Raw genomic sequence first — 24,636 nt, 5'->3', positions numbered from 1 at the left:
CACCAGCCAATTTTGTCACAATTTTCTCCTTCTTGCAATCTATAATAGCTCCACAAGTATTTAGAAAAGGTCTACCAAAAATGATAGGACAAGTCTTACTAGCAGCAGAACCAAGTACCAAAAAGTCAGCAGGATATTTAATCTTACCACATAGACCTTCCACATCTCGAACAATACCAATAGGAGAGATAGTTTCTCTATTAGCTAGCCGAATAACCACATCAATATCTTCAAGTTCACAAGAACCAATTTCATGCATGATTTCCTTGTAAAGCTCATAAGGAATGGCACTAATACTTGCACCAATATCGCATAAACCATAATAACAATGATCACCAATTCTAACAGAGAGCATAGGAACACTAGCTTTCCTAGACTTACTAGGATGTGAAACAATATTAGAAGCATCTTCACAGAAAATGATGTGACTATCTTCTACATTTTCAGTCACAAGATCTTTAACTATTGCAATAGCAGGTTCAACATTTATTTGCTCCTCAGGTTCTATAGGTTTATTTGCACTTTTATTAACCACACTAGTTATAACAGAATACTCCTTCATTTTAGCAGGGAAAGGAGTTTTTTCAATATAAGCTTCAGGAAGAATATGATCAACAGTTTTAATTTCAACACATTTACCTATAGGTGAGTTAGTTTTATCTTTATAAGGTTCATGATATTTATCAAAGTTCTTCCTAGGCAATTCAAAATGAGAGGCAAAGGCTTTATAAAAATTTGCAACAACTTGAGAATCAAGACCATAAGTAGCACTCATATTTCGGAATTTATCAGTATCCATAAAAGTTTCAATGCATTCATAATCATAATTTATACCTGACTCCCTACCTTTGTCGTTCTCCCATCCTTCAGTATTCTCCTGAATCCGGTCAAGAAGGTCCCATTTAAACTCTTCTTTGTTGCGTGTGAATGATCCAGAACAAGAAGTGTCCAGCAATGTTTTATCTTGAAAAGAAAGTCTTGCATAGAAATTATCAATGATGATATTACCAGGAAGCTCATGAATGGGGCATTTGAGCATTAAAGACTTCAATCGCCCCCACGCTTGGGCAATACTCTCTCCATCATGAGGCCAGAAATTATATATGCGGTTTCGGTCTTTGTGAATTTCACTTGGAGGATAGAATTTAGAATAAAATAGAGGCACAATATCCTTCCAATCGAGAGAATTCCCATTCTTCAACAATTTATACCAATGCGCCGCTTTACCAGATAGCGACATAGAGAATAGTTTCTTCCTAACTTCATCCATTGAAATACCTGCACACTTGAATAACCCGCATAACTCATGTAGAAACAATAAATGATCTCCAGGATGAACAGTTCCTTCCCCTTCATAGCGGTTATCCACAACACGTTCAATAATTTTCATAGGTATTTTATATGGAATCTCTTTCTCACTGGCGCCTCATCCACTACCGTTGCAGTAGTAGTAGATTTCCCAAATAGGAATTCAAGAGAAGATCTCTCCATAATGAATTATAGTAGCAGGCAGAAACAAAAACAGCACATACAGTAAAAGTTTCCCTTACCAATTCCACTTACCAATAGCGCTTCACTCCCCGGCAACGGCGCCAGAAAATAGTCTTGATGACCCACAAGTATAGGGGGTGTATCGTAGTACCTTCGATAAATAAGAGTGTCGAACCCAACGAGGAGCAGAAGGTGTTGACAAGCAGTTTCGATGAAGGATTCACTGTAAATGCTCACAGACAAGTATTCAGGGGGTTTTGATATAGCAGATAAATAAAGTACAAGTAAGTAAAATGCGTGAGTATTAATTGCAGCGAGTGGCCCAATCCTTTTTAGCACAAATGACAAGCCGGTTTGTTTACTTATAATGACCAAACGTTCTTGAGAACACACGGGAATTTAGTCTAGTGCTTTCGCTTCATATAGTTGATTAATCTTCATTGTTTTGATAAGTGTTGTGTGGGTGAACCTATGCTAATGCACCGCCCTTCCTAGGACTAATACATACTTGTGATTAAACCCCTTGCAAGCATCCGTAAATACAAGAAAGTAATTAAGATAAATCTAACCACAGTCTTAAACTCTGAAATCCTGCTATCCCTCATGCATCGATATACCAACGGGGGTTCGAAGTTGCTCGTCACTCCGGCAACCCCACAATTAGCAAACGAATACAAGATGCATTCCCCTAGGCCCATAAAGGTGAAGTATCATGTAGTCGACGTTCACATGACACCACTAGAAGAATAACACCACAACTTAAATATCAAACCATTAAATATTACTCAACATAGTTTACTACTAAAATTTAGACTTCACCCATGTCCTCAAGAACTAAACGAAATACTCACAAGACATCATATGGAACATGATCAGAGGTGATACGATGATGAATAACAATTTGAACATAAACCTTGGTTCAATGGTTTCACTCAATAGCATCAATAACAAGGAGTAATCAATACCGGGAGAGTTTCCCCTATGAAATAATCAAGATTCAACCCTAGATGTTACAGCGGAGACAAGGTGCAGCGGTGGAGATGATGGTGTCGGCGGTGGAGATGATGGTGATGATGATCCCAATGAAGTCCAGCTCGATGGCGGTGACGATGGCGACGATTTCCCCCTCCGGGAGGGAATTTCCTCGGCAGATTTCAGCCTGCCGGAGAGCTCTTTTCTCTCTGGTGTTTTCCGCCCCGCAGAGGCGGCTGTGTCTATTCTCGATGTTCCCCCACGCCTTAGGGTTTTCGGGAGATGAAGTACGCGAAGGAGAGATGGGCGAGGGGGTCGTGGGTCCCCTCCCCACAAGGCGGCGCGGCCAGGGTGGAGCCCGCGCCGGCCTATGGGGGGCCCATGACGGCCCTCCTCAGCTCCCCTTTTTCGCTGGCTCCGTCATCTGTGAAAATAGGAGTTTCGGTGTATTCTCCTTCAACTGTTGATCTTCAGAAATATTGTATCCTGACGGTGCTTTTTCCAGCAGAATCCTGACTCCGGTGAGTGATTCTCCAATAATCATGAAACATGTAAAATAGGTGAAATAACATAAGTATCATCTCTAAATATGAAATATATCAATGAATAACAGTAAATTATGATACAAAATAGTGATGCAAAATGGACGTATCACCGACCCAGTTCGGGTTTTGATCTTTTTTAATCGTTTTGTCTGTTTTGTTTTTTCTTTTATGTTTATTTTTATTTTTTAGGATTATAAGAATGTTAAAATTTTAAAAGTGATAAAACTAAAAAGGTTCAATTTTTTAAAAAAATATTAGATTTGAAAATATGCATTTTTAAAATGTTCAAATAAAAAAATGAAAATTGTTCAAATGTAAAAAAATGTTCGAGTTTGAAAATAGTTCAAATCTGAAATTGTAAAAAAATTGAAAATTGTTCAAATCTTCAACATTGAAAATTGATCAAATCTAAAAAATGTTCAGATTTTTAAAAACGATTTCTTTTTTAAAAATGCTCAAATTTGAAAATTGTTCAAATCTAAAAAATGCTCAAAATTGATTTTTTTTCAAATCATAAAAATATTCAGATTTTTAAAAATGTTTTTCTTTAAGAAACGACAGAAAAAAGAAACGAAAAAGAAAAAACGTTTTTCTTGATGTTGGGCCATGGCCCAGCTAGTAACTAGGGTGTGCAACAACTCGCCTGGTGCCGACCTACTCGGTGTAAAGCACCCCCGGAAAATAGGGTTTACCCTCTTAACATCAGAACACTTCCGTTGCGCGTGTAATCCCAAAACCGGCCCATATCGAGAACTGAAAAGGGGTATTTGAAATCTAGGCCTTCTTGACCTATGGGCCAAGTTAACTCTGATTACAGCCCGTACATACGTGAGGACACAAAACTCAACAAAAGAGGGAAATATCTTAAGATACACTTTGCTTACAAAATATTCTTGTACTTTGAGTCTTCCGAGCAGTGACATTCAAAAGTGGAATTTGTTCAAGTTTGTACCTTGACCTTGTCAAACCAGTTAAACAACGTAACACCCTCGCCAAAACTGCACCATATGTCTCATCTCCCGCTAGGTTGGACCAGATTTTGTGGAAGCACAGTTAGGAAAGGACAAATTACATGAAGAACAAGCAAGGGGCATATGGGTTTGTCGATGGGTATCAAAATTAAGAAAATACTATAAAGGTACACCAAATATTGATAAAGACGGTATCTAATCCCAATACCAGCTAAGGTGTGCTCACTTGCTCAAATGAACTATACGTGATTATTTGAAAACTTGAACTGGTTATGTAGAAATTAATACATGGTTGATAGTCATATCATATATGATTTCAAGAGTGTGGTAAAAATGGTTATTCACTTGCATACCCTTTGATTTGAATACCCATGTGTTAGCCTATTCAAAGAACTAGTTCAAGGGTGCATGATCTTTAGTTGTGGCACCACCGAGGAAGCCTTCCTGAGGGATCTAGCCGAACCTCGCGGAAGGGGAGCTCTCTCAGGTTGTGAGAGCAAGAAGAGGAGATGTTGCATGAGATAGAAAACAACTACGGTAAATTTCATTTTTAGCCCACAATTATGCTTTTCTGACAAATATTACTTGATTTAGTAAAAATCTACCGAAGACTACGGTCTAGGAAGCTTTGAACATTGTTTTACCCCATTAAGAATTATGCACATTTTGTTATATAAGACTACATGTTAAGTCGATGCATCGCAACAAAATATGTAAATTCAGAGGGCACCATCTGCAATCATGTCCAACCATCTCTAGACCATATGTTCCATTTCTTATTGTCATTCTAATATGTTCGAGTCTCTCCCATCACCTCGCACCTTATGCAACCTACATTCATGAGAAAATGAGCGTCAAAGTTTCGAAAAGAGGTAATTTGGACGAATTTTTACTAGAAGAGGTAACTAGGGTCGCCAATGCATAAGTAAAGAGTAAAAAAATGAAAATCGCTGAAAAATAAAACTGCAGATTCGTTGTTAAAAAAGAAGCAATGATAATCCACAATGTTGTGCGTTCTCCTGTATGCTACCGATTCTGTTTAATAGTTGAGTGCGTATTTCTCGGTTGGTATTCATACACATACAATGGGTACGCATCAAGCGGTGCAGAGGTCAGGATGTCCCAGTTTCAAATAAAAAAGAGATTTACTAGTCAAGTTCTACATACATCGTGATTCGTGCTAGTCATAAGTTACAACATGGGTTGCAACTGAGACTTAATAACATCATGTGAAGAACGAAATTAGTTCTGACTAAGAAATGGTCACACCTAATAAAAAAATATCGTTTTGCTTTCGTAAGGAGTATATCACATAGTTTAGATTGGACTATTTTTAATCCCGATTCGAGGACAGTTGCTTTTTAATCGCAAGGAACAGCAGGAACTGACCATACTTTATCGAAGAAAGAAGAAGCAGAAGTGGGTTGGCAGGCATTGGAAGAAAGTCGGAGCAACGAGTTTGACTCGAGCCCCAATTCCAACGGATACGATTGGTGATGCCCGTGATCCGACAGCTGCGAGCGCCCCCAGCCGCAGGCTAGCCAAGTCCAAGCGTTGACGTCACTAATTGGATCCGACGCGGCCGAGTCGTGTGGATGCTTCGGCGCACGCACGGTTGGTGAGCACTGACCCAAGGGCAAAGGTCGCTCCTGCCCCAGTCAAACTCTCACCAAACGTCTACTATAGGATACTACCAGTCCATGGTCGGTGAGGCCCATGGCCCAGCTGCACAGCAGGTGCATAGCAAATATTTGAGACTCCACCAAAACAAACCAAAAAAATTGAGATAAGGAACACGAAAAATGATTCACCGACCAACCAAAATCATCTACATCCTTAGCACTTTTAAAGTAGACGCAAACCGGCCACATCATTTTATTTTAATCTGATTCATATTACTTGACATCAATATAGACATATCTAAACACATTTTAATTTTAGATACATCTATTTTGGTGGCAAGTAATATGGATCTTTTCATTGTTTTAAGATTTTTCTAGTAATACATATTGTGTTGGATTTTAAATTTTGCTACTACATGTGAAAAGAAGCTATGTATATAAGATTATTTCCCCTCTTTGTGGGAAAGGGAAGCGCAGTCTCTGCATCTTTTGATCCACACATCCATGTTTGTTGCTATGCATAAGCTAATAAAACATATAGTTTATTCAAGATTTGGCTTTGTGCTGGATGATAAGGTAAGTGGTGAAAGCACAAAAGAAATAAATTGTGTATCTTAAACTCTTAAGATTGTTGAAGCACAAAATAACTAAGAATATATTGTTATCAACTCTTAGTGTTTCTAAGTTGAGTTAAAAGTGAGGTTATTGCTCCCACAAAATAAACAAGTGTTGATGTATGCTATATTTTGGATAGTAAATGAGAGATGCATCCTAAATTAATAAGTGAGATCGAACGTCCAGATATGAGGGGGCATGATAGTGGCCACATGTAGGCCCGCTTGGTTGAAAGAAATTTCAAAATGCATGAACAAGAAAAAAAAGTCATGACGTTGTATCCTACAAGAATTGAAAACACACAAACACTGTAGGAAAATCATCCTGAAAGATTGTATATTAGGCATAGTTGTCATAGATATATGGAAACCATTCTTATGTTGGACCAAAAGCGATTTCCAATGCAAGGTGTTCAGATATGTGATTCTTAAAAAAAAAACCAATTTTCTCGCAAGCACCGGTGCTTCAACAAAATACGGTAAAAAAAATTAGGCACCTGTCTAAGCATCATGCATTGTAGATGCTATAAGTGAATTTTTTATAAAATGTTATGAAGAATATACTATGTAAGTAATTTCTATGTTTTCAAATCCTACAAATCAAACAAACTCTGTGAGATTGTTTAAGAAATGAAATCTTCAAAAAAATCATATGGAATAAGTTGAACCAAACAAGCTCATGTAGACAAGCAGTAATGTCCTAGGTTAAGTATAAACACAGAAGAACACAGCATCACACGATCACGGTCAGTTTAATCATGTCGTGATACCGACATTAGGGCGTCAGTGCACGATCTGACCCATTTCCCACGGACGCTCATTCTGATTAGGCCGGGTATTAGGTATACACATGTGTGAAATGCATTGTTCATGTTGCTCGGCGATCTTAAAGAAACAATTGTTGTTCAGACGGAGTAAAAAAAATCTCAAGTTCTACGAAACTGGACCTAGTCTAGTAATCATCTTCTCTAGCACAACCACACCAGTTCCCCACCAAACACCATTGCATCCAGAGACCAACCTATAAGGTACCAATCCGTGAGTTCCTTTCAGTCATCAGGACTTGGCACTTGCCTCATTCTTCCATTCCACAGCTCCACCACCAATCCAGCTGACAACAAATCCAGAAGCGGCAACTCCGAAACCTCGCCTGAAAATGGGCTCGTTGCCGGAGCAGACCGTCTTCCGCTCGACGCTCCCCGACATCGCCATCCCCGACCACCTCCCGCTCCACGACTACGTCTTCGAGCGCCTCGCGGAGCGCCGTGACCGCGCATGCATCATCGACGGCGCCACCGGCAAGACGCTTACGGTCGGCGACGTGTACTGCCTGTCAAGGCGCGTGGCCGCTGGGCTGTACTCCCTGGGCGTCCGCCACGGCAGCACGGTGCTGCTGTTCCTCCCCAACTCCGTCGAGTTCGCGGTCGCTTTCCTCGCGTCGTCCCGCCTCGGCGCGGTCACCACCACGGCGAGCCCGCTCCACACCCCGCCCGAGATCGCCAAAATATATATCACAAAATATATATCAGTTTCCGGTCCCACCGAATTTGGTTCCGGTCCCGCAATTTTGGTTCCGTGAGCTTGGTTCCGTCTAATTATCACCGTTAGATGGGGGCAGATCACCCTAAAACTTGTATTCAAAATAACAACTGACAGCACTGCACCAAATGCACAGGTGTTTGCAAATTAGAAAATGAAGATTCTTTGCGTGATTTTATCAAAATTATGACTTATGGGTGACACCAACATTATGTTTCAACTGAAGCTTGCAATTTCAGTCATTCTGCACCATGCAGCTTTGTCAGTATTTTCTACCACGCACTAATGCATTATGTACATGTACGTCCATTATGTTATCCATCTCACTTTCAGTCTTACTATAAGACAAGTAGAGAAGCTATACTAGACGAATGGAAAACTACATCAGAACAAGCAGACAATGAAATGCAGAGTGCAAGATGCACCAATCTCAGCCTAGCAAAAGGGACTTGCAGCATTTAGTTTCTCATTGGCATCAGGAAAGAAGTTCAGTACACACGGGAAATTTGGTGAATGAACATCAAACGTGCAGGAGATGATATCGTATTAGGCAGAAGTCCATATCACAATCTCGAGCACAGACTACACATCCTACCAATGTTTACCCGACTCCTCCCGGCGCTCACTGCTGTGTCCTGGTGGCAACAAATCCTCCTACCAACGCTGGCCGACGCACTCCTGAGCATCGGCTACGAGGAGATCGTGGACCACGCTCCAGAGCATCGGTAATGCGGAGATCTTCCCATCGCTCGCCGAAGACGATGCCTCGACGCGTTGGATCGCCGTCAGTGCCCCTCTACTGACTACTCCGATGTGGACGCCGCGCTGGGCGAGGTCACGCGCGCCGCATAGAGGCCAGCACCAGCGACGGCGTCGCCAAGAGGCAGGTGATCGACAACGCGGGGGCAGGCCTTCACCAGGGAGAGGCGCGCACACGGGCCGGTGGTGCACGCACGCGCTCAAAGGCGAGGCCTTCACACGGACGCGCTCCGAGCTGGTCGTGGAGCTGAACTCTGAAAATGTTTCAGATGATAGTTTAGTCATTTGGTTGGGAAGCAGTCGAGGCGCAGAGGTGTGCACCGAGGGACAACTACAGCAGTCTGTCCCTTCAGCAGGTGGGAGCGCGCTCTCGTGTGAGCATGTGATGGTGGAACATGACACGGATGCTGTTGAAGAGGTGGACCGAGTGGAGGCGTTCTTGAAGGAGGTTGGTGACGATGCTTTGCAGCAGAGTTGTGTGGTGGCAGCTGTTGGGCCGGTTTCCCTAATGGGCGGTCAAGGCACCTTCCTCTCCTCTGTCTTCACCAGCCTCCGCCCTCCTCTGCTTCAAGTTGCTGCGCCGCTTCACTCTGCTGCAGCTTGCTCCGCTTCGCATAATGGCGCCACCCCCAACTCCCGCGTCGCGGCCGAGCTCGCCCGTTCCAGTGGGCGCCTTGCGGCCAAGCCCTCCTCTGGGTTGTCCACACTCGAGAAAGCTAGGATGGTGTTGTTGAAGAAGAGCGGGGCGATTCTGCAGGAGGAGCCCTCCATCAAGAACGGGATGAACAAGTATAGGCAGATCTACAAGAAGCCAATCCCAGGGCCCTTCGTTCAAGCGGTGGAGGAGCTGGTCCAGGTGACTGGGCATCGTCAGTCTGTCGGATCACGATCGACAGCGACACTGGCGGTTGCCACAGTTTGATGCTGATGGCCGCCTCTGTGTACCCCTCTGTTTCCCAATGTTTAGAGCATCTCCAACAGGCGCGCTATATCGCGGCGCGCTAAAACCAAGAATCCGCGCGCGGTAAACAGATATGGCGCGCTGTGCCGTTTTTTCCTCCGCCGGGCGCGGCAAAATACAGCGCGTGCGCGCGCAGGAAAAATGGTCCTCCGCCGGGCGCCGCAAAATACAGCGCGCGCGGCGCGGAAAACAGATTTCTAGTCTATTTTGCATTCACAATTCATGAAAGAAATGACACAATTCATGAAATAAATGACACAAAGTGCAACAACATCACATAGTTCAACAAGGACACACAAAATGACGTAGTTCAACAATGACACACGACATATGGTTCAAATGGACAAAGTGAAACAATGCATATCACAAATGCATATCACACTTCCGCATTTTCCAAGTCAACACCTTCTTCTTCGTCCTCGTCATCTTGGGTTGAAGGAGGAATAGTAGCATTCATGGAAGACACGACGTGAGGCCGTTTCGTTGACGGCGCCTTCCCCCTCCTCGGCGCGGGCCGCGCGTTGCCGGTGCCCTGCGCGGCCATCTGCGCCGCGGCAGCGCCTGCGTGTAGTGCCCCGCGCGGCGGGACGAACGGCCGCCCGCGCGGCGGCCGTTGGGTTCCCGGCGTCGGCGCCGCCGCTAGGGTTTGGCGCCGGCGCGGCGGAAGTGGCGGCGGCGGCGGAGGGTGTGACGAGTAGGGAGGGGTCGGCGGGTTGCCGGAGGGGTCGTCCATCGTCGGGATCGCCGGCGGCGCGCGGAGACGACGGATTGGGCTCGGGGCAGCGACGCGGGGGAGGAAGTTTCGGCGCGGGGGATTTTTCGCGGTTGGACGAGCGATGCCGCGCGCGCGTAGCCGACGCGCCGGATATGCCGCTCCGGATTGTGCAAAACGCCGCGCGCCCTAAAAATTTTACAGCACCGCGCCGTTTACCGCGCCTGCTGGAGCGCCTGATTCTGTCCCGCGCGCGCTATATCGGACGTTTTTATGCCGCGCGGCCTATATAGCGCGCCTGTTGGAGATGCTCTTAGATCCTCTCCTCTGTCTTCACCAGCCTCCGCCCGCCACTACCTTGGCCACGACCGCCCTCGCCTGCACATCCGCCCTCGCCCGCCACGGCCGACCCCGCCCGCGAGAAGACCTGCAGGCACTGCAGCGCGGCAGCCACAAACGCTCGGTGGCGCGGCGGAGGTGGTCGCACGTTTCTCCAGCGGGGCTCCATGGCGGAAGCAGTTGCAATTTGGTGAAAATTCAGCGCGCCACAGGTGAGGGGTTCGCCCTGTATTCAGCCTCCCACCCTGTACTTGTAAGGGGCGAGGAGCCGCCCCGTAGCCAAAACTGTAAAAAATTTACGGGGTTGGACGTTTTAAGGGGTCTGTTAGACGGCCGGGTAGAGCTCTACCCCGTATATCGGCGGTTATTTTACGGGGTTGGGCGTTTTAAGGGGTCTGTTAGACATGCTCTCATGTCCAACCTTCTATCGGCCGTATGTTCCATTTCTTATTGCCATCCTAATATGTTCGAGTCTCTCTCATCACCTCAAACCTTATGCAATCTACAATCATGAGAAAATGATGGTCAAAGTTTCTCAAAGAGTAATTTTGGACGATTTTTCACAAGAAGGGGTAATTAGGGTCACCAATGCATAACTAAAGAGGAAAAATAATGAAAATCACTGAAAACTAAAACTGCAGATTCGTTGTCTAGAAAAGAAGCAATGATAACCCACAATGTTGTGCCTTCCCCTGCTTCTCATCAGTACATGTGTATGCTACTGACTCTGTTTAATAGTTGAGTGGGTATTTCTCAATGACTGAATTGGTATTCATACACATACAGTGGGTACGCATCAAATCAAGCGGTGCAAAGGCCAGGACTTCCAAGTTTCAAATGTATAAAAAAAAACCATGTTTTGCTTTCGTATAGGAGTAGATCGCAAAGTTTAGATTGGACTATTTTTAATCCCGATTCGAGGACAGTCACTATTAATCGCAAAAACTGACCATACTTTATCGAAGAGAGGCAGAAGTGGGTTGGCAGCCATTGGAAGAAAGTCGGAGCAACGAGTTTGACTCGAGCCCCAGTTCCAACGGATACGATTGGTGATGCCCCTGATCCGACAGCTGCGAGCGCCCACAGCCGCAAGCTAGCCAAGTCCAAGCGTTGACGTCACTAATTGGATCCGACGCGGCCGAGCCGTGTGGATGCTTCGGCGCACGCACGGTTGGTGAGCACTGACTCAAGGGCAAAGGTCGCTCCTGCCCCAGTCAAACTCTCACCAAACGTCTACGATAGGATACTACCAGTCCATGCTCGGTGAGGCCCACGGCCCAGCTGCACAGCAGGTGCATAGCAAATATTTGAGACTCCACCAAAACAAACCAAAAAAAATTGAGATAAGGAACACGAAAAATGATTCACCGACCAACCAAAATCATCTTCATCCTTAGCACTTTTAAAGTAGACGCAAACCGGCCACATCATTTTTTTTAATCTGATTCATACTATTACTTGACATCGATATAGACATATCTAAACACATTGTAATTTTAGATACATCTATTTTGGTGGCAAGTAATATGGAACTTTTCATTGTTTTAAGATTTTTCTAATACATATTGTGTTGGATTTTAAATTTTGCTACTCCCTCCGATTCATATTAATTGACTTCAATTTGGATGTATCTAGAACTAAAATATGTCTAGATACATCCATATTAGAGTCAATTAATATGAACCGGAGGGAGTACTACATGTGAAAAGAAGCTATGTATATAAGATTATTTCCCCTCTTTTTGGGAAAGGGAAGCACAGTCTCTGCATCTTTTGATATCCACATCCATGTTTATTGCTATACATAAGCTAATAAAACATATAGTTTATTCAAGATTTGGCTTTGTGCTGGATGATAAGGTAAGTGGTGAAAGCAGAAAAGAAATAAATTGTGTATCTTAAACTCTTAAGATTGTTGAAGCACAAAACAATATGAATATATTGTTATCAACTCTTATTGTTTCTAAGTTGAGTTAAAAGTGAGGTTATTGCTCCCACAAAATAAACAAGAGTTGATATATGCTATATTTTGGATGGTAAATGAGAGATGCAACATTGCTATAAAATGGGTGTTCCTAAATTAATAAGTGAGATCGAACGTCCATATATGAAGGGGCATGATAGTGGCCACATGTAGGCCCGCTTGGTTGAAAGAAATTTCAAAATGCATGAACAAGAAAAGAAAAAGTCATGACGTTGTATCCTACAAGAATTCAAAACACACAAACACTGTAGGAAAATCATCCTGAAAGATTGTATGTTAGGCATAGTTGTCATAGATATATGGAAACCATTCTTATGTTGGACCAAAAGCGATTTCCAATGCAAGGTGTTCAGATATGTGATTCTTAAAAAAAAAAATCAAATTTTCTCGCAAGCACCGGTGCTTCAACAAAATACTGTTAATTTTTTTACGCACCTTTCTAAGCATCATGCATCGTAGATGGTGATTTTTTTTATAAAATGTTATGAAGAATAGACTATGTAAGTAATTTCTATGTTTTCAAATCCTACAAATCAAACAAACTCTGTGAGATTGTTTAAGAAATGAAATCTTCAAAAGAAAACATATGGAATAAGTTGAACCAAACAAGCTCATGTAGACAAGCAGTAATGTCCTAGGTTAGTTGCAGTCTTGGTGCGGTGGAGGTTTGTTGGCGTGGACTCGGTTGTGATCGCTCCGGTGCAACAGAAGACAAGGCTCCCTCTTCATGGATCAAATGGCGCTTCGGCTTGCTTTTCTGTATTGTCTTTTGTTATGGTTTGGGTTGTGCGCTTGGCGCGTGTGTTGTAACTCTTGATGTAACTGCTAGCCGGTTGATGGCTTAGTTAATTCAAAGCCGGGCTCACTTCGAGCCTTCCGTCTAAAAAAGCACCGGTACTTCAGCAAAAAAGGGTTAATTTTTTAAGCACATCTCTAAGCATCATGCGTTGTAGATGCTATAAAATGTTATGAAGAATAGACTATATAAGTAATTTCCATGATTTCAAATCCTACAAATCAAACAAACTCTGTGAGATTGTTTAAGAAATAAAATCCTCAAAAAATCCTATGGAATAAGTTGAACCAAACAAGCTCATGTAAACAAAGAAGAACACATGATCAAACGATCACGGTCAGTTTAATCATGTCTGTGTTACCGACATTTGGGCGTCAGTGCACGATCTGACCCATTTCCCACGGACGCTCATTTTGATTAGGCCGGGTATTAGGTATACACATGTGTGAAATGCATTGTTCATGTTGCTCGGCGATCTTAAAGAAACAATTGTTGTTCAGACGGAGTAAAAAAAATCTCAAGTTCTACGAAACTGGACCTAGTCTAGTAATCATCTTCTCTAGCAGACTAGCACAACAACCCCAAATTTCCACCAAACACCATTGCATCCACAGACCAACCTATAAGTACCAATCCGTGAGCTCATTTCAGTCATCAGGACTTGGCACTTGCCTCATTCTTCCATTCCACAGCTCCACCACCAATCCAGCTGACAACAAAGCCAGAAGCGGCCGGCAACTCCGAAACCTCGCCGGAAAATGGGCTCGTTGCCGGAGCAGACCGTCTTCCGCTCGACGCTCCCCGACATCGCCATCCCCGATCACCTCCCGCTCCACGACTACGTCTTCGAGCGCCTCGCGGAGCGCCGTGACCGCGCATGTATCATCGACGGCGCCACCGGCAAGACTCTTACGGTAGGCGACGTGTACTGCCTGTCAAGGCGCGTGGCCGCTGGGTTGTATTCCCTCGGCGTCCGCCACGGCAGCACGGTGCTGCTGTTCCTCCCCAACTCCGTCGAGTTCGCGCTCGCTTTCCTCGCGTCGTCCCGCCTCGGCGCGGTCACCACCACGGCGAGCCCGCTCCACACCCCACCCGAGATCGCCAAGCAGGTCGCGGCCTCCGGCGCCACCGTCATCATCACCGAGCCGGCGTTCGTCGCCAAGGTGCGGGGCCTCGCCGGCGTCACCATCGTCGCCACCGGCGAGGGCGCCGAGGGCTGCGCCTCGTTCGCGGACCTCCAGGCCGCCGACGACTCGGCCCTGCCGGAGGCGCCCATCGACGTGGCCAACGACGTGGTGGCGCTGCCCTACTCGTCGGGCACCACGGGGCTCCCCAAGGGCGTCATGCTGTCGCACCGCGGGCTGGTCACCAGCGTGGCGCAGCTCGTCGACGGCGAGAACCCCAACCTCCACTTCCGGGAGGACGACGTCGTCCTCTGCGTGCTGCCCATGTTCCACGTCTACTCGCTGCACTCCATCCTGCTCTGCGGGATGCGCGCCGGCGCCGCACTCGTCATCATGAAGCGCTTCGACACGGTCAAGATGCTGGAGCTGGTGGAACAACACGGCATCACCATCGCGCCGCTCGTGCCGCCCATCGTGGTGGAGATGGCAAAGAGCGACGCCATGGACCGCCACGACCTCTCCTCCGTGCGCATGGTCATGTCAGGCGCCGCGCCCATGGGCAAGGAGCTGCAGGACATCATCCACGCCAAGCTCCCTAATGCAGTGCTCGGACAGGTACGCACGAGCTACTTTTGACAAAGAACTTTTCTCCTCGTGCTCGGTCATGAGTCATGACTAGACGACGACTATCGAATAAAATTCTAACTGAATGCGCCGCTACAGTATCTATCCATTTAATAAGCGAGATAGCTTCCCAAATTTGGACAAGTGTAACGAGAAATTTGTTCAAGCAGGGTTATGGGATGACAGAGGCCGGTCCAGTGCTCTCAATGTGCATGGCCTTCGCCAAGCAGCCATCGCCGGTGAAGTCCGGCGCTTGCGGCACGGTGGTGAGGAACGCCGAGCTCAAGATCGTCGACACGGAAACCGGTCTGTGCCTCGGCCGCAACCAGCCTGGCGAGATTTGCGTCAGGGGAAGGCAGATCATGAAAGGTGCTGATTTCTCCAGCACCAAGAAAATCGAAAACGAGAATGCACACACGAGAGGTTGACGCTGACGACCTTTGTGCGTGCAGGGTACCTCAACAACCCGGACGCCACGGCGGAGACCATCGACAAGGAAGGGTGGCTCCACACCGGCGACGTCGGGTACGTGGACGACGACGACGAGATCTTCATCGTCGACCGCCTCAAGGAGCTCATCAAGTACAAGGGCTTCCAGGTCGCGCCCGCCGAGCTCGAGGCCATGCTCATCGCGCACCCCAGCATCGCCGACGCCGCCGTCGTCCCGTAAGTAGCTCGGTTTCTCCGGCAAGAACTTAATTCATACTCGTCATTGCGCTGTACGAGTCCTGAACAACCGCTGCCTATCTGAACCCCGCAGGATGAAGGACGACGCCAGTGGCGAGATACCCGTAGCGTTCGTCGTGGCGTCAGAGCCCGACATCACCGAGGACGAGATCAAGCAGTACGTCGCCAAGCAGGTGGTGTTCTACAAGCGGTTGCAGAGGGTCTTCTTCGTGAGTTCCATCCCCAAGGCGCCCTCAGGGAAGATCCTGAGGAAGGATCTCAGAGCAAAGTTGGCCACGGGAGCTTATTGATGATCCAGAGCTACTTGTAATTTTGTATGCCAAATATACCTAATTCTATTTTTGTTCTGATTATCCTGACCTATCTGTAATTTTGCATGCTAAGATACCAAGAAAGTGTGAGCAACAATTCGTCACCAATGTACAAGGCATACTGTCTCTGGATATAAATCTTACACGACGAGATTGTATTAGCACTTTTGCCCACTTGCATATCAGTGAACTGAAAACCCAAAAAAAAAAAAAAAAAAAAAAAGGTTTGGCACCGGAAGTATCACCGTGCCTCTACATTCATTAGAAGGCGCTCCAAAATGTCGTACATCCGTATATGACATGAGGTATGTCATTATTTTTCCTATCTAGGATTGTAGAAATGTGCGCTGCTGCGACGGAGCTCGAGCCAAAGAGGGAAAAGATGATCGAAGGAGGAAATGCCGGTCAAGCACCAGAGTGACATACTGGTGTTGTTATGAATTGCCCATCGTTGAATGCGTGTATAAACTGCTGGGGCAAGGAATGCTCTGTCTGCAAATATTCAGAGGAAAACAATAAAGGTCAGAGGCAGCAGATAATCTGCTAGCGAGACAGTATGAACAGCTGCGTAATTTTGGACATCTAACTTTTGTACGAGCCCAAGCATTAAAACATAACGTTTCTGTGTGTCTAGAAAAGGAAATGCCGTGGTACAGAGAGAGTGAAATGTGAAGTTAGCAGCAATTTTGAGAACCTCGAGAAAAGGAAAACTCAAAAACCACATCAGTTCTGTTTTTGTATATCTCAAGCAGCTTCAACCTACTGCACTATAATCGGTTTGCAGTGTATAGACACGAAAAAGAAGACGCCCAGAAGGTAAATGATACTATGATAGGAGTTCAGAGAATTACTTACCCAATCACCCTCACTGTTCACATCCGGAACAAGAGCATTAATCTCGCTTGATTTAGCTGTCGTTATTGACGTTTCTAAAGATTCCTTGCTTAAATAAAGTTGGCAGCCAGATGTGTTATCTATTGATATAGTTGGCACCAAACCCTGCCATATCATTATAAAATAAGAGAAAACATCAGAGTGTGCGTCACTTAATTCAAATCCCATAACCTCATGGAACAAAATTGTTACTACAAGTATCAAGAAAGGAGGTCTACCTCACATTGAACCTCTACACTGTTACAGTTCACAACTTCACAAGCCGCGACGACTCCCTGAAAAGAATATATGATGAGAGTTAACAAAGTAGTCCAGATGTAAATACGGCGGGGGTACTTCCTGACAGTTATACCTTGAACAATACTCCCATTTTGCTGCACTTATCAATAGTTATGTTGTTCACTTTGCCTGCATAACGATGGCAATTCATGAATATCGTCTCCTCTTAAGAAAAGGATATCCATCATTGAGCTATTAGTAGCACTTTGATGAGAAGTACCTTTAACTTGCAACACACTATCCTTGCATCCGTATACATATACCGATTGCTTGGTATCACAATCTTCAATAGTTAGGCCCTTGTTCCCAATATGGTGCTCAACCACCCATCTGACAGACATCAGAGCAGATTATGTGAGAATATTTGTTTGTTAGCATGTCTCTAGATACAAGTAAACTGGGTTGTCTGCATCAATCAATGCAGAGGCTGAGGAATACCCTACTTTCTATATATAAAAAGAAGATAGAAGGAAACTGATAGTTACTTGCGACCCATCTGAAGCTCCAACTTTGCAGGAGCAGGACCTTTTGTTGAGCTAGGGGCAGATACAGTGCGAGGTTGTTTCCCTTCAGCGGCTACAACACCAGTTCTATCTGTTCTATTCTTGCTCTTCATGTCATTTGTCACCTTCCGAAGACCTTTACAGCAAGAAGATGAAGCCATAACCATTTAGCACATAAGCTAGGGGCTAATGAATCTTATCAACTGGAAGTTGAATAAAATTCAGATCGATGGCTTCAGCCCGCCATAGTTTGGGTCAAAAAGGAAAATTCACATCAACTAACCTTGTGTGACTGGTTTCCCTGAGCTAATTTCAGCGAAGACAGCAGACATCCCAGATGTAGGTTGTGATGATGTTGCTGAAGAGCTACAAAGAGATGCAGAAGGAGGACAAGGGGCAGAAGGTGCCTTGTTTGCCACACTGCCAGGAGGTTGCCACACGGGACCCAGTGGGTAAAACTTCTTGACATAGTCGCGTAAATTAGGCACGTAAAGCTCTTTAAGTGCTTTAGCCCATTCCACATGATCCGGGTCCTTATTTTTGTACTCCACGAGCACCTGACAAAATTGTTATTTGGTAGTTATATTAAGTCGTGAAATCAACCATTTTCATGCTTCAAAAACAAAATGCTATTTCTCTCTCATAGGAGATCAAACCTTTGAATTAGATTTTTTTTGTTTCATTGTGTGTATTTAAGTAATTCACATGTTGATGGTTTTGAATCGTTAACCTTGATTTGATTTTGTTTTCAATGAAGAAACATGTTTTCCTCGAATTTATATACTCCTAACAATCATGAATTTCTTACTGAACCACTTTCTATCTCCGTTCACATGAATACCTTGGTGAACTTTTCTCCATCTCCTTTCTACATGTCGTTTCTGATTTGAATTCTTGAATCACTAGTACTACTATATTTCACCCATCTAAGATCTGCCATTGCAGTTGTATCCACACAGTACGTACATTTTACTTCAAAGTTGGAATTGGTGATTTGGAGTACACTAGCATACCTTATTGCTGTAGAACTCTGCCATCTGCCAACTCTCTTCTACATGAGCAATTGGAAGGGGCATACCTGAGAGGAACCAGTGAACAATCAACATAACATACTAATAAAAATAATTTCATCAATAAAACTTAACATGCAATTTTTATGCTGGTTGACATAATACCATACTCTATGACCAAATGGTTGAAACTTTCTGTCCCTAGACATAACTAAGGTAGTGTCTGAAACTATTGATCCAATGCGGTGGCATTGTATTTGGAGTGGCAGTAAAAACCAACCTAAAATCTACTCTCCATATTCTTGGGATACTGTCTGAAAGCCAAAGGTTAAAGTGGACTGGGGATTTTAAATCCAATGTTTCAAAACCAGGCGCCGCTTCTGAAGCATTTGGCAAAATTCGGCAATCAGCCAGATGTCTCTTAGGTCAATTTGATATGGCAAGCTTATTATCAGCATCGGAATCCTAGCTGCTAAAGCATGTGGCTTATTTTAGTGGAAAGACGTCATGAAGCCCGAAGACACCTTTCACACGGTGGCTAGTTGGACAACTGGAGATGGTATGATAGCAAGTTAGCAACTCTAGTAGATCCAATAAAAAGTACAAAACCGTAAAACACAAACTTTTTTTTTGGTTTGGGAAAAAATGTGCCCGGGTAAGATCCGAAAATGGCCTACATGGTAAACTGAAAACCAAGCCCCCCGCGGCCTCGTCCTGCACATACACAGTACGCTCGCCAATATTTTGGGTTTACCGTAAACACATTGGAGCTTGGCGGAAGGGACATTTCAGCGCCTTCCCGTCCTCCGTGCCCTTGCCACTGGCGCGTCGCCATGGACCTCCCCATACCGCCACCCTTCGATTTCGTGGTCATACCGCACGCGCCTCCCGCCGCTACTCCCAAGCACAAGCGACAGAGAAAGCGCCTCGTCATAGGGACCGGGAACGGCACTGCCTCATCCTACGGGCTTCCCCCACATCTTTCGGCCTTCCGCCGCCGATGCCATCTTGACGGCCAAAATCGGCCGCATCCAGGCCGGCAAAGACGAAGAAGCCAGCGGTTGGCGGACCTCCTCCACTTCCAAGTTCCACCATGACCAACTCCGGCACCCACAACGTGCTCGACAAAGGGTACGATTTCATCCCTATTCCTCAAATTATTGTCAAATTATTTTAGATACTTAGTTTTTTTTCCATTGTGTGGTTTCAATATACATTCGGTTCCTACTTTGTTTGTGAGCATGTTGGAGGCGGCCAAGTAAACCATTGACAATGTTCCACTAGATTCTTTTGATAATGAATATGTTGATGATGAGTATGGTACGCCTTTGCCCTATTCTCGAAAAAAAAGAATATATGTTGATGATGTGGAAGATGTTGAGAATGTCTTTGATGCTTCTCAAATAAAGAAAATTGAAGAACAAAGAGGCAAGTGAATTACACGGAAGTAGTGGATATTGCTTTGGTGTAGGCATGGGAGAGTGTCCCACTCGATGTTGTGATCATAAATGATCAATGCAGAAAGAAATATTGGCATAGTGTTTGAACAAGGATCATCGGCTTATGCCGGAACCATCTCAATGAGACCTACAAGGCCCGGTATGTGATCATCAATCAATCATGTAGCCAGCAGAGTGGCTGTTTGGATTAAGTGTGAATGCTCCTCCAAGTGGTTGCACTATTGATTACTATGTGAGTTGGTTGTTTATCTCATTTTATCTCAAATTTTTATGAATGTGTCCACTATGAATGTGCTCAAGCTTGTCTTCTTGCAATTTTGCCAATGTAAGAGCACATTGCACAAGAAAGATACAAGCAAATGACCACGTCAAATGGCAAAGCATTTGTGCTCCATCAATGTTGAAAACTGTTTGAACATAATGAGAAGTGAAAGTTGAGTGATCAATCAGCCCCTCCATCCAAAGAAGGGAAATCAAACAGCCTCTCCATCAGTTTAGAAGACGATCGTGATAATGGTAATGAAGGAAGGTGGAGTCCAACACCGGGAACCATCAAAGGAAGACCGGACGGGAGGAAGCAGGGAAAGGAGTGTGTGAAGAAGAAGGCCGTCGACGAAAGCATGAGAGAGAAGATTGATGAGTTGATGAAGGAAAGGAAGGAAATGGCAACTCAATCTTTGCAAATGAAGATTGAGTTAAACGAGAAAAAGCAACCAGACAAGATGACAAGGTGGCAACAAGTTAAAGAAAATGAGGTAAATAAGTTGGCCGAGGTGAACCACAAGACGAACTTCAAGGAGCGCGGGCTCCTAGGGGAGAAGAAGATGAGGCAAAAGATCATTGCCATAGATAACCGAATCATGATGATGGATCGGAATGGAATGGGAAAGAAAGAGATGGTATATTGAGAGATTAGAAGTGGGAGATCTATCAATCAATAATGTCTTGGGCCAGGATGGGAGGTGGAGCTTCGGCTAGCGGTGGTGGCAGTGGCGGTGATGGCAACGGGGATCGTAGCAATGGCGGTGATAGCTACGGTGGTGTTGCTTGATTATCATGGGGGCATTTGATTCATGCTATTAGTCATTATTTCGGATGAAAACTATGGTCAAGTTTGAAATCTGAATGTTTATAATTTGAAAAGTATTGTCTAATGTTTTGGTAGTGAAAACTTTTGTCTAATATTGAGTAGTGATAATGAAAAAATTATTGTCTAAATCAATGATATACGATTTTTGCGTTCGGGTTTTATCCCTGAAGATTTTCCATGACAGTCAAGATAGGACAACATTTTTTTCATGTGTCGTTGTTTTTCTACTGAATTTATTTCTCTCCCAAGGAAAAACTCAACTCAATCTCCAAGTCTCAACCAATGGCACTTGGACGTTTGTTTAGAAGTCAGAAGTACAAAGATCAATCAGATTGTACTGTTACGGTAAAAGAAAAATGGTTGGAACTCTTGGTACTCACCGCAACCTTTGCCGGTGTAACCAATCCACGCCAAAGCGGCGAGGCTACCGGCGGCTGCTTTCAGATGGTTGGCATGGTTCGATCTCGTCCCCTCCGCCAACGTGTTGGCCTCCAGGACTGTTTCATTCAGAGGCCCCATGAACACCGCCATGGACTCCACGGTTGGCTTCTACCAAAATCATCAAACACGCACACACAAATAGTATGATCAGATGATCAATGGATCCAAAATTTCCTGACCGTTGGTATCACCCGTTATGCTTGAATGTAGATTTGCGACGAAAAAGCTGAAACGAACGAGATCAGACGCACCTGAGTCTGTTTGGTCCTGACAAGGAGGACCTTCCCTACCAAGAACGCCTTTTCCAGCACATTGGTCACCTCGGCGACTTCCGCGCCGATCTTTCCGGCAGCCGCGGACAGCCTCCCGACGGCGTCAGCGACGAGCTCGTCGAACGCCAAGATCGCCGGGTCTTGCGCCGCCGACTCGTGGTAGGCCAGGTCGTGCGGCACGGCCGACGGCTGGGCCCTGGCATTGATAGCTTCCAGCCGGGACACCGCGGCCTCCAGCCTTCCTACTAGGGCTTCCTCCATGGCGTTCGTGCGTGGGGAATCTGATCTCTAGGAACGGAGCAGCGGAAGGATGGGCATTGGCGAGAGGAACGAGGTGATCGATAGGTGGAAAATAGACGAGCAATGTCGTCATTCTGGTCCTTGGGCGAAGGAGGAAATGGCGGAACCTGATCCGGGCCGAGCCGCGAGAACCGCGCAGGTGGACATCTGTTCGCGCCTAGGGGCGTTGTCCCTGTACTCTCGTCCCAAAAGAATTCCTCTCTCTCAAAAAAAAAATAAAGAAGTTCATATTACCTCCTAAACTTGTTTGAAGTTTAGTTTACAACCCCATCTTTCATTTAGTTTGTATTTCAAACTCAAACTCTAAAAATCGATCGGAGTTACCCCTTCAATTTAACCCGCTCTTTCGGACACGTCAATGGTTTTTCCAATCCCAAAACATATATGGCGAAACCTACAGTGTCACATCTTATATTTTTTTTTCGATAAAGAGCATATATTAATATCGCGAAGATACCAATTACACCCAGCCTCTGCAACAACATCATGCCCAAATGGCATAAAGGATACACACAGCCAAAAAAAAAAGAATTACAGAAAACAAAAGTCCCGCAACAGAGATCGAAAACTTGAAACAACGACACTGATACCACCGAGACAACACCAGAAGATCAGCTTCTCCATAAGCGACGCCTCCAAGAAAGAAACAGTGCCCAAACGCTATCGTCGCCTGATCATAGATTTTAGGTTTTCACCCTGAAGAAAGTCTTCCCTCTCAAACAATGCCTTCAACAAGAACATTGCCAGACACAACCCATAAAGGCCAGACCTTGGATTTTCACCCTGAGAGATAGAACTCTGAACTTCTCCTGTGCAGTCGCCCCACATACAAGTCGATGTCTGAAGTCACGAAGCTCCAAGCCAATTCCACCTCACCACCAAGATCCAACCATCATTGCTCTTCCACCGATCTTGGCTTTTATGACCTTCTCCGCCAACATCATGGAAAGAAAACGAGCTCCATGATATTAACAGCTAGCAGAGCTTCAAAGCACTCCCTCTGAAACCAAACGGTCAGATGAAAAACATGGGTGCGCCCGACCGAAAACACCCAATTCAGCAATCTTCAGGCATTGATCGCACAATGAATTTCGCCGGCAGGACTTTCTGGAACACGACAATCCAGCCATCCCGGTGGGAAGAAGCTTCCGACCGATCTTCACTTGGCACAAGAGAAACCCTAGGAAATTGCTGCGTGTAGTTGACACGTCCGTTGGGAACCCCAAGAGGAAGGTGTGATGCGCACAGCAGTAAGTTTCCCTCAGTAAGAAACCAAGGTTATCGAACCAGTAGGAGTCAAGGAGCACGTGAAGGTTGTTGGTGGCGGAGTGTAGTGCGGCGCAACACCAGGGATTCCGGCGCCAACGTGGAACCTGCACAACACAATCAAAGTACTTCCCCAACGTAACAGTGAGGTTGTCAATCTCACCGGCTTGCTGTAAACAAAGGATTAAACGTATTGTGTGGATGATGATGTTTGTTTGCGAAAAACAGTAAAGAACAATTGCAGTAGATTGTATTTCAGATGTAAAGAATTGGACCGGGGTCCACAGTTCACTAGTGGTGTCTCTCCCATAAGATAAACAGATGTTGGGTGAACAAATTACAGTTGGGCAATTGACAAATAAAGAAATAACAATGCACATACATATATCATGATGAGTACTATGAGATTTAATCAGGGCATTACGACAAAGTACATAGACCGCTATCCAGCATGCATCTATGCCTAAAAAGTCCACCTTCAGGTTATCATCCGAACCCCCTCCAGTATTAAGTTGCAAACAACAGACAATTGCATTAAGTATGGTGCGGAATGTAATCAACAGAAATATCCTTAGACAAAGCATCGATGTTTTATCCCTAGTGGCAACAGCACATCCACAATCTTAGAACTTTCTGTCGCTGTCCCAGATTCAATGGAGGCATGAACCCACTATCGAGCATAAATACTCCCTCTTGGAGTTACAAGTATCAACTTGGCCAGCGCCTCTACTAGCAATGGAGAGCATGCAAGAACATAAACAACATATATGATAGATTGATAATCAACTTGACATAGTATTCAATATTCATCGGATCCCAACAAACACAACATGTAGCATTACAAATAGATGATCTTGATCATGATAGGCAGCTCACAAGATCTAGCATGATAGCACAATGAGGAGAAGACAACCATCTAGCTACTGCTATGGACCCATAGTCCGGGGGTGGACTACTCACACATCGATCCGAGAGCGATCATGGCGATGAAGAGACCTCCGGGAGATGATTCCCCTCTCCGGCAGGGTGCGGGAGGCGATCTCCTGAATCCCCCGAGATGGGATTGGCGGC

At 45.1% G+C, this 24,636-nt stretch overlaps 2 protein-coding genes across 2 annotated transcripts; one reads left to right on the top strand and one right to left on the bottom strand.

Moving 5' to 3' along the window:
- The first annotated feature begins 14,062 nt into the window (after positions 1–14,062).
- Positions 14,063–16,029, top strand: LOC124683015 (4-coumarate--CoA ligase 5). Its single transcript, XM_047217600.1, has 4 exons — positions 14,063–15,043; positions 15,223–15,421; positions 15,505–15,718; positions 15,813–16,029. The coding sequence occupies exons 1-4, from the start codon at positions 14,063–14,065 to the stop codon at positions 16,027–16,029; spliced, it is 1,611 nt and encodes a 536-aa protein (XP_047073556.1).
- A 342-nt stretch (positions 16,030–16,371) lies between these two features.
- LOC124683014 (cyclase-associated protein 1-like) lies at positions 16,372–22,260 on the bottom strand. The gene is made up of 10 exons (XM_047217599.1): positions 21,979–22,260; positions 21,667–21,835; positions 18,740–18,804; positions 18,010–18,283; positions 17,709–17,862; positions 17,444–17,553; positions 17,297–17,352; positions 17,163–17,219; positions 16,906–17,049; positions 16,372–16,542 (listed from the first exon to the last, which is right to left on the bottom strand). Exons 1-10 carry the CDS (start codon positions 22,258–22,260, stop codon positions 16,456–16,458), a joined length of 1,398 nt encoding a protein of 465 aa, XP_047073555.1. The 3' UTR covers positions 16,372–16,455.
- Positions 22,261–24,636: the final 2,376 nt, after the last annotated feature.

The sequence above is a fragment of the Lolium rigidum genome, chromosome 1, assembly GCF_022539505.1.
Source record: "Lolium rigidum isolate FL_2022 chromosome 1, APGP_CSIRO_Lrig_0.1, whole genome shotgun sequence".
In the NCBI taxonomy this organism is placed as follows: Eukaryota; Viridiplantae; Streptophyta; class Magnoliopsida; order Poales; family Poaceae; genus Lolium; species Lolium rigidum.
This window is presented reverse-complemented; position numbering and strand designations above follow the sequence as displayed.

Coding starts and splice junctions, on each gene's coding strand:
- LOC124683015 (XM_047217600.1), top strand. CDS start 14,063: ATGGGCTCGTTGCCGGAGCAGACCGTCTTCCGCTCGACGCTCCCCGAC. Junction 15,044..15,222: donor CTAATGCAGTGCTCGGACAG/GTACGCACGAGC, acceptor TTGTTCAAGCAG/GGTTATGGGATGACAGAGGC. Junction 15,422..15,504: donor GGGAAGGCAGATCATGAAAG/GTGCTGATTTCT, acceptor TTGTGCGTGCAG/GGTACCTCAACAACCCGGAC.
- LOC124683014 (XM_047217599.1), bottom strand. CDS start 22,260: ATGGAGGAAGCCCTAGTAGGAAGGCTGGAGGCCGCGGTGTCCCGGCTG. Junction 17,863..18,009: donor AGGGAAACCAGTCACACAAG/GTTAGTTGATGT, acceptor CTTGCTGTAAAG/GTCTTCGGAAGGTGACAAAT. Junction 16,543..16,905: donor TGAACAGTGAGGGTGATTGG/GTAAGTAATTCT, acceptor GAATATTTGCAG/ACAGAGCATTCCTTGCCCCA.